Source organism: Ursus arctos, unplaced genomic scaffold, assembly GCF_023065955.2.
Source record: "Ursus arctos isolate Adak ecotype North America unplaced genomic scaffold, UrsArc2.0 scaffold_3, whole genome shotgun sequence".
NCBI lineage: Eukaryota > Metazoa > Chordata > Mammalia > Carnivora > Ursidae > Ursus > Ursus arctos.
This window is the reverse complement of record NW_026622985.1, coordinates 99,346,103-99,355,470: the sequence shown is the minus strand read 5'-3', so window position 1 is coordinate 99,355,470 and position 9,368 is coordinate 99,346,103. Positions and strand designations below refer to the sequence as shown.

Below are 9,368 nucleotides of genomic sequence, written 5' to 3'. Positions count from 1 at the left end.
CCCGCACCCGGTGTGGAGGGCACCCAGCCGGCCCCAGGGCGGGAGGCAACGGCACACACCCACACGTCCCCTGAACACGCGACAGACCCGGGGGCGGAGTCAACGCTTTGTCTTTTCTCATTTTTTAACCAAATGTCATCGGAAAAGCCTTGACAACGCATCAAGGGGGAAAAGGACGGGCTTCGAGACATATGGAGATCATGTGAATCTAAGCCAAATCCTAATGCAGCTTTGGGGGAAAGAAGTTTTATTTATGATTTTTTTTTTTTTTTTTTTTTAGTGAATGGTATTGGATGTCTTTCCCTCAGTTTTTTGAAATATCTCCACAAAGTCTCAAGACAATCTTGAGGAGAGAGTAGTTACTTCTGATCTGTTTCTTTATCCAAACAAGTGCAAAGCCTACACATTGACCAAAGAACACAAAGCAAAACAAAGCCAAAAAAAACGAAGAAAGAGAGAAAGAAGGAAAGGAAGAAAGCAAGAAAGCAAGCAAGCACAGCAAAACAACCCCATGACCGGAGACAGTGTCAGGTAAAAACCATAGAAAAATACGAATTAATTCCAGAAGGTTAACCATTAGCATAGCTACAGTAATACTTTGTACAGCCCCTTAAAACGCCGACTCTCCTAATTACAGAAAGGAGCAAGCCACTCTATGAACAAGTACTGTTACAATAATTGTGCTATAGTTGTCTCCGTGGCGCGGTTCTATCGGACGGGGCGGGAGCTGCTGACGCGGGCGGGTCTTAACGCTACTGCTGGAGAGCCGGGATGCGAGGGCCAGTTGCTTCACTGCCGTCCGTCCTCCGCTCTGTTCCTTGGGGAGGGGCCGTGGGATGCACCAGTCACGCTGGGGCCGGGAGGAGGTGATGCTGGGGCGGCTCCAGGCGCGTGGGAGCCCTCGTGAGCGATGACACGTCTCGGCCTGGGAAGGAGCCGGTTTCCGAAGGAAAACCGCCTTTGGGACGCAAGACACACATGCTATGGGAGTCACACTTCCTGTGCCCGCCCCAGCCTCTGAGGGTGAGGGAGGCGGGGTCCCGGCTGCACACTGTTCTAGGAGGAGCCCCGTGGTGCTCAGGGCTGGCTCGAGGTCAGTCCTCCTCCTCCTCCTCTTTCGCTGTGGCTGTGGGGAGCTTGTCCTGGATCCGGAAGCATTCCACGAAGAAGTTGATGATGGATCGGTACAGGTGCTGGTGGAGGGAGGCACTGTGAAAGTAATGGCTTTCGTCCGGGTAGATCTGCGGGGAAGGCAGGGAGACGTTACTCACCGGCGGTGGCCCCCGGGGGCCTGGGGGTGCTCGTGCGACACGAATCCAGCACAGCCCAGACACCACGCACACACGCACGGCTCAATTTCAGTCTGGGAAATGAATTTCCTAAACCACTCCAGTGCCAGCGTCAGCATTTCCTTCTCTGGGATGCTCTGCCGGGCACGGTAGGCTCTCAAGGAGTTGGCAGACTAACCTGGAACGCTTTGTTCAACAGATTCTGTACAGTCTGGGCCTGCTGGTTCCGACTGGCAGCACGGCCGGATACACGCTCCCGGACCACAGAGGCTCCGGCCCAGGTCTCCAGGGACCAGACTTCCCAAAGACATGGGAAGAACTGTCCCTACAATCCTCACCTGTGTTTGGCTCACCCTGTGACCGTGGGCAGGTAACCTTCCCGAGCCTCAGTTTCCAGTTGTGCCAAGTGGAGATGATGATCATAACAGAACCCAGCTCATAAAGCTTTGTGAGGATTCACTGATGAGTAACAGGACTCAGGGACTGGGTGTAATGACACCCCCCGTCCCTTAGGGGTGCTGCACCATTTCCACACAAAGGTGCTGGCTCTGGCAGGGACTCAAAGCCAAGTCTAACTGACCTGGAAGCGCACGTCCCTTCCGTGATGCCAGGCTGCCCCCTGCATTTTGAATCCTGTCTTTCTGTATGTCTTTGGAGGATGGTCTTCACTCTTATTTTAGAGAATTTATTAATGATGGAATGGAGCTGTTATATAGACATTAAAATGTCTACAGCACAAAAGGACACGAGGTAGGATGTACATCTCTCCCTCTCTAGGTCCCCAGTCCCTATGTCCTTCCCTGGAGTTGATCACTGTTACAAGTTCACTGAGCAGCTGTGTAGACACGTGCTGTGCCTGTAGACATGGCACTGGGCTGGGGTCCCTTTCATTGTCTCAAGTGTGGTCTGCAATGCATCTTGCTCAAAATCTTGCTAATTTAGCTTGGTCTACACTTTGGGGAGTGATCCACATTAGCACGTAGAGATTTACCCTCTCACCTACCACGGCTGCATTGTGTGTCTAGAATATAGTTAACAATACCATGACAACTATCAACTTTACTGTGATCCGAACACTTGCAGAAGCAAGCTCAAAGGTCACATTAGCCAGTCCTTCCTTCCCCATTCATCAGCACGCGGGCCAGACTCCCTGCAGGAAGCTCTCCCTGATGGCCCAGCCCACATGTGACCGTCCAAAAAGACAGTGACGTGGGGGAGGCCAGGAGCGCAGGACGGAAGACCGGCTGCTGTCTGTGCCAAGGCTGGCGCTGAGGGACGGGTGCCCAGTGGGGGAAATCTCCCATTTATCGCTAGACCTAAGAAGACCATCGGAGTCATACGTGTTTTGCCAAAGGAATCCATGGTCAGGAAGGAAGTGGAAGATGTTTCTAGAAGCAGCATTGTGCATTGCAGGAAGGAGCCCAGACTTGAGCTGCGGGGTCAGTACTTGATGCTAGTGAAAACAAGGCTGTGAGTTTGTTTCGTGGGAAGGGTAGCCGTCTAACTGCTACTCAGCCACAGATGATTCTGGAACATTCTGCCAGAATTTAGTAAATGTGTGGTGCTATCCAGAGGGAGGCTGGTGGAGAAGGCTCAGGGCCTGCACATGTGAAGCCCCCCAACCCCGCCCCCGAATGCTGCTCTCGTCAACACTGGGACAACAGCCCCATCCTCAGCCTCGCTCTGGGGGCGTGGTGGCTGGCTTCCCTTGCTCGTGGCCCAGAGGTGGGGGTGGTGTGGTTCTAAAGGGCTCTGCGCACAGCTCGGGTGCACGGCCGAGGGATCCTCATCAACTACTAGAGAAAACCAGCGTGCGCTATTTGTCTGGCCTGATGCGCCCCTGCCCGCCTCTGACGGCCGTCACACAGGTGTGTCTGCACAAGTGGGATGAACTGAATACAATCGGCTCTTTCTCCATGAGAAGGGTGTCTCTCTCCGAGCGTGGAGCAGGGAGATGTGCGAATACTGTACCTGCAAGCTGTAATTAGCCTTCCCCTTAATCAGTTGTGTAATGAGTTCTGCCGTGTGCTGGAAATGGATTTTTTCTGTTAAAAAAAAAAAGGAGGAAAGGACTGGTTAAACCCATAACTCCGTCCAGGGGGTGCTGTGAATTGGCGTCCTCGGTCCTTACCGTCCGCAGTGGCGTGAATGATCAGGAACTGCTGGTCCTCCAGCCCCGACACGCGAGGTGCCACCTTGGTCATCTGCACAGGCAGGGCAAGGGGACAGAGTTAGCGGGCCTCACCGCCGCCAGCAAGGTGCTCGTCCTGGACCCCTGGCTGAGAAGGTAGCTGGGGGGTCCTGGGGCCAGTCCTGGGAGAACTGGGGGCTTTCTGCGTGGGGGAAACACAGGGCGCATCTCAGCGCCTCAGCTGCCCTGCAGGAGCACCTGCGAGGAGGGGGAGGGGCTGGAAGAGAAGGGAGCACGGGATCCCTTCACCCGCTGCAGGTGGCCTCGGAGGGCCCTCACTTCAGCTGGTGCCCCTGGGAGAGGACTCCTGGCCGACGGTCCCGCGGTCCGTGCGTGGATTCTGGTTCTGAAGCCAGGCGCCCCCGGGCCCCCATGGCAGAAGTGTGCCCCCCCCACGGCCGGCTAAGAAACACCCCACGTGATACCCGCAGAGTCAGTTCAGTGGCTATGACAGAGCAGCTAGCATCAGAGGACTTTCTGTCACCCAATCAAGGGCTTATTTTCCCAAAGTGGAACCAGCCTTGGGGAAGGGGACTGGCAGTCATCCACGCCCCATGACTGTGGACCCTGGGACAGACCCTCCATGCATCCAAAGACTTTCCTAACTCCCCTCCTCGCCCCTCGGGTGCCAGAGAGGGAGACCGGACGGACCCGGGAGAGGCCCTGGTGCCTGCGGTTCACAGCCTGGGGGAAGGTCTTCTCAGAGTGAGTTTGATGGGGAGACAGAGAGCACAGTGGGCCCAGGGAGGGAGTGTGGGTCCCAGAGCTGGGCCAGCGGTCAGAGGGGTAGGACGATCTCAGGTAGGTGGGGGGTGCCCACACATACCTCATACGCTCTGTTGTCGAGTCCGTGGAGGCCCAAGTACCTCTCGGAAAATGCAGACGCTGGACAGAAGGAGAGGGAGGCAGAGTTACCGAGGCGCGTCGGTGCGCGGCCCCCAGACGCGGGGGGCACCCTGGGCACAGGGCTGGGGACGGTCTCTGCGCTCACTCGCAGGGCAAACGTTTGTTCTCAAACACCCCTCAACCTGCGAGTCTCTACCCAGGTAATCAGCGTGTTCAAATTGGCGGTTGGGTTTTAAGCAATATAGCAAAGCTTAACCAAGGGAAACCATGCATCTGAATCCTCAGTAAACAGAGTAACAGCCCCCTCTTCATTTCAACATATAGGAAAGACAACAAGTCCTAAAAAGCAGATTTTCATCAGCATTTGCTTTTTTTTTTTTTTGGTAAAGGCTAGGCATGTCCCGTTCCAGCTGAAGCCCTGGCTCCAGGACCAGGTTCTGGGTGAGGACCTGGCATCTGCCCTGTCAGGAAAGTCAGGATGGAAGGAGTTCCAAATGCTTCTGCAAGTTGCAGGGACATCCCTCCTTCATTAAGGGGATGAGACAGGGGAGGATTTCCCTGTCTGGGGCACTGTGACCAATTAAGGAGTAGGATGGTACATTCATGTGCATTCAAATCAGGCGAATTTGAAAGAGCATGATTAAAAAAATTAAGAAATTCTCACTGAATTTAAAAAAGATGAAATACATTGCATGTCTTCCCGTGGGAAAACTAATTTTAAATTATTAAAATGTTGAACGAGGAGAGTTCTTATAGGACTGTAAGCTGAAGTTTGCATTAAAGTGCTTTGTAAAAATCCGTGTCTTTTGTGAGCGCTCTGGCTGCAGGACCACGAGGGCTGAGGGCTGCTGGACCCCTGGGGCCCGAGGTGCTGAGCTGGGGCACGGGGGCGGGTGCGGCCAGGGTACCCGCAGGCTTGGCAGACCAGCGACAAGAAGCCCACTCCATTTCTGACCCCATTAGTGCTGCTTCGCGCAGCGTGGCTGAGGCTAACAGCCTGGCCTCTCCACAGCCTCGACCCGAAATCGAGTTCTCAAAGCCCACAAGGAATACCTTGCCACCCATTTTTTTAAAAAAGCATGAATGTCACAAAATCACCCACATTGAGAGAAAAGGGGCCAGCTGACCAGGAGAACGTAGGGAGCCTCGCATCTCAAAGCGGTGACCAAAGAGCTATGGCAGGGCCTGGCAGAGGTCTGACTGTCACACCTGGGAGGCCTGCCCACCGTCCGGTCCCCACAGCCAGCCATCCTGACGCCCCGTCCCCGGCCTCTGACTCCTGCTCATTAGACAGGTAAGAGGCTGGCCAGGTGCCACCTGCACCGATGGGAGGAGGGCAGGGCGGGTGGAGGCAGAGCACTCCTTGGCTGCCAGGTCTCTACCCAATCGCCACCAAGTGGCACCCCCGCCCCCCGGCCACCCCAGCCCTCCCCACGGAACCCCTGCCCAAGCACCCCCAGGTCCCGGACACAGAGCCCGTGCAGGGCCCCTGCCCAGATTTTGGGGGCTGTGGGAACACAGGCCAGTGTCTAGCTCCAGGTCTCGTGTGTTGGGAATGTGACCCACAGGCATCGGTGGGTTGACCACTTTCATCTAACTAGTGACCAGAAACCCTCCCTCCCCTGCCCTGGCTTCTCTCCAGGTTCCTCGTTAGCTGCACGGCCCCGGTGGCGGCTTCCCCTCCACGGTGGGTGTGTGAGGGAGGCGTGGGCCCGGGTCTGGGGCGTCAAGGCCGTTACCGTAGAGCTTGAAGTCCGTGATTGGAGAGAGAGCAGAGCCACAGGTGAAAACCTGGCCCTGATTTTCACCCTTCGCAGGGAGGATGTAGGTGCTCAGGTACCCGCCATAGTCCTGCGCGAGAGAGAAGGGTAAGTGGGCGGAGCGTCAGTGACGCCCTCGTGAAAACAGCTCAGGTGTCAGATCGCCAGCTCAGCAGCTATCTTCACGTCGGCTCTATTAAGAGGTAAACAAGATGGAAGGTAAACACTGTCCCAACTAGAGACATGGGGTGCACGCCCCCCCTTGGGGCCTGGTGTCAGGTGACGTGCAGATGATGTGTGAGGGCCGCCGCGGCCGCGGGCTAGGACGTGCCGCGTGCGTGTCGGGCTACCATCGAGCCCCTTCCAAGTCAGCGTTTCCCTGCAGTGCGTTTGCTGCCTTCCCATCTTCAGCAAAGCCAAACCACTTAAGGGGATTTTGAGGGAGGGCCGACAAGGAACTGCATCAAAGGGCTCGGGTACCAGTCTGCCAGGATGCCCGGCTCAGGGCCTGCAGAGACAGGCGTCCACGTGGGCGCTGGACATGGGCAACTCCTTCAAGTGCTCTAGTGCTCTTACCTCGGGGCTGACACGCAAGACCCCTACTTCAACCGGGGCCTTCCAGAGAGAGTACAACGGGACACTTATCTGGACGGGCACCTTCGAAGCTGCTTGGCTCAGATGTGCTCTGTTTCCCGAAAGAACCGAAGGGGACGGGACACAGATGGGAAGTTGTGATGAGCAAACATGGGAAGGGGTAGGAGCAAAGCTCACGGGAACCAGGTATGTTCTCCTGGGAGTATGGGGGCTGTTAAAGGTGCTGTGTGTGTGCTAGAGTATGTGTGTGCATATGTGTGTCCTGGTGTGTGTGTGTGCTGGAGTGTGTGTGTGTGTTGGAGTGTGTGTGTGTGCTGGAGTGTGTGTGTGTGTGTGCTGAAGTGTATGCTGGAGTGTGTGTGCGTGCATGTGTGTGTCCCGGGGTGTGTGTGTGCATATATGTGTGTAGGAATGTGTGTGCACGTGTCTGCTGGACTGTGTGTGCGTGTGTGTGCTGGAGTGTGTGTGTGTGCATGTGTGTGTCCTGGTGTGTGTGTGCGCATATATGTGCGTGCGTGTGTGTCTGCTGGACTGTGTGTGTGTGTGTGTGTGCTGGAGTGTGTGTGTGTCCCGGGGTGTGTGTGTGTGTGCACATATGTGTATAGGAATGTGTGTGTGTGTGTGCTGGAGTGTGTGTGCGAGTGTGTGGAGTGTGTGTGTGTGTGCATGTGTGTGTCCTGGTGTGTGTGTGTGCATATATGTGCGTGCGTGTGTGTCTGCTGGACTGTGTGTGTGTGTGTGTGTGTGTTGGAGTGTGTGTGTGCATGTGTGTGTCCCGGGGTGTGTGTGTGCATATATGTGCGTGCGTGTGTGTGGTGCTGGACTGTGTGCGCATGTGTGTGCTGGGGTGGGAGGGTTGAGCGTGGGGAAGGCATACACCTGGTGGAGAATACGTGTGCAGCCCATGCCGTGCCGGCCTCACTGTGGAGTTAACCACTTAGAACCCATATGTTAGTTACATTATCATTTGATGCTGTTCCTTCCATAGAACATGGATATCTTATCTTAATGATCATAAAAGCATCTTTTTGGTTTCTAGTAGATAATTTTCATCGTCAGTGGAATCGGTACGTCCTTACACGTCATTCCGCCCCTTGTTTACAAAATAGCACTGACCGACACCACACGCTGGTGAGGCCAGGGACCGTGGGGCCGTCACTCACTGCTGGTGCGGACGCCAAATGGGGCGGCTGCTTAGCAGATCGCATGGCGACTTCTTACAAAAACGAAACACACTCTTTCCCATATTGATCCAGCAGTCACCCTCCTTGGTATTTATTCAAAGGAGGTGAAAACTTGTCTGCACACAGAAACCTGTACCTGGAGGGTCATACGAGCTTTATTCGTAAATGCCCAAACTCGGAAGTGGGCGAGTGTACGTACCAGTGGCGAACGTGGCATGTCACTCAGTGCTGAGAACTAATGAGCTCTCGACCCTGAACAGGACCTTGAATGCATATTACGAGGTGAGAGAAGCCGGCCTGAAAAGGCTATGCATGTGTTTGAGGAGGGGTGAGCACTGACCAGACACAGGCCCAGGCCGAGGGTCCCTGCCTCGGTCCAGCAGTCCACCCTTCCCGTGTGGGTACAAATGGGGGATAAACACTGACACCCAAAGTCACACTTACGAATGATCCGACTGGCTCTGAGCCCCTCACAGGCAGCAAGTGGGTCTCCACCAGCAGGGACTGAGCCGCCGGGACTCTGCACCTACGCTCCGGTCTGTCCCTGAGCTTTGGAAAGAAGCCCCCGGGCCCTCGCCTCTGCCGCCTCACCTGTGGAGCTCCCCGGGGGTGTGGGAGGGCTCCAGGAGGCTGTCTGGGAGCATCACGTCTCATGTGTATACATCCCTCCACGAACGCTGGGCGTGGTGGTTCCGGAGGCGATGACATGAGGTAGTCCCAGGGTCACCTGTTCAGGCCTCCACCTGCCGTGAGGTCACTGCGAGGTGCCTCTGGAGGGCCTGTGCTCGGATCGTGCTCTTGGAGGGAAGATGGACCTGTGTCCATCCATCTGTGCCTCGCTCCCTTGGGATCAAGAGGCCACGGATCCAGGCTAAGAATGGGGGTGGGTGGTGGGGGGCCTGTGCCCGGGAGATACTAGCTGGCCCCACGGACCTGACTCGCAGGCCTGGGCCTCCGCCACACGAGCTACAGCCTGTGGCCGTGGGCCGCCCTGGGGAACAGGAACTGCCTCCTCCCCCCTTCCGTGTCGGTGAAGCTGGTAAATTAACGTGGCCACTGCACACAGAGATCCACAGAAGTAAAGACCACTGCCCGCCCCTGTTTCCTGGGGTACCTACACGAGGCACCACGGCTTCCGTAAGAAAAGGACTTAGGAGCCTAATAAAGTGCTCATAGGATCTGGCTTCTCTTTCTTTCCGTCCACATAATGTAGAAAGAAACTTTGATAAGTGAGCTGGTCAAATGAGCCCCCCTCCTTGCTGGAATCACTCAGTGTCCAACCTCTTGCTTTTAACACAGTCATTGCTCTCACAGCACCAGACCAGAGACATCTGGAACAAATCTAACTGAGGCTGGGTGGTGGTGAAGGGCAGTGCCCTCGGACGGAGGGGACAGGGGTGCTCAGACAAAGCTCGGCGTAGGCTCACCTTCCCAAACACGGCCACACGCGTCTTATCAACGTATTGCTCCTTCAGCATCATCCTGCAAGGCCAAAGAAGAGCGT

The 9,368-nt window shown here is 55.7% G+C and overlaps 1 protein-coding gene across 2 annotated transcripts in view; it reads right to left on the bottom strand.

Annotated features, from left to right (window-relative positions):
- Window positions 1-230: 230 nt before the first annotated feature.
- Window positions 231-9,368, bottom strand: part of DPP6 (dipeptidyl peptidase like 6) — an 883,822-nt gene continuing 874,684 nt past the window's right edge. For both annotated transcript variants that reach the window (XM_044392285.3, XM_044392287.3), the window contains exons 21-26: window positions 9,292-9,346; window positions 6,066-6,177; window positions 4,307-4,365; window positions 3,421-3,493; window positions 3,261-3,334; window positions 231-1,241 (exon numbers count right to left, since the gene is read on the bottom strand). In XM_044392285.3, coding sequence (XP_044248220.2) covers window positions 1,095-1,241; window positions 3,261-3,334; window positions 3,421-3,493; window positions 4,307-4,365; window positions 6,066-6,177; window positions 9,292-9,346 — 520 coding nt within the window. In that variant the 3' untranslated portion in view covers window positions 231-1,094. The remainder of the gene's footprint in view (window positions 1,242-3,260; window positions 3,335-3,420; window positions 3,494-4,306; window positions 4,366-6,065; window positions 6,178-9,291; window positions 9,347-9,368) is intronic.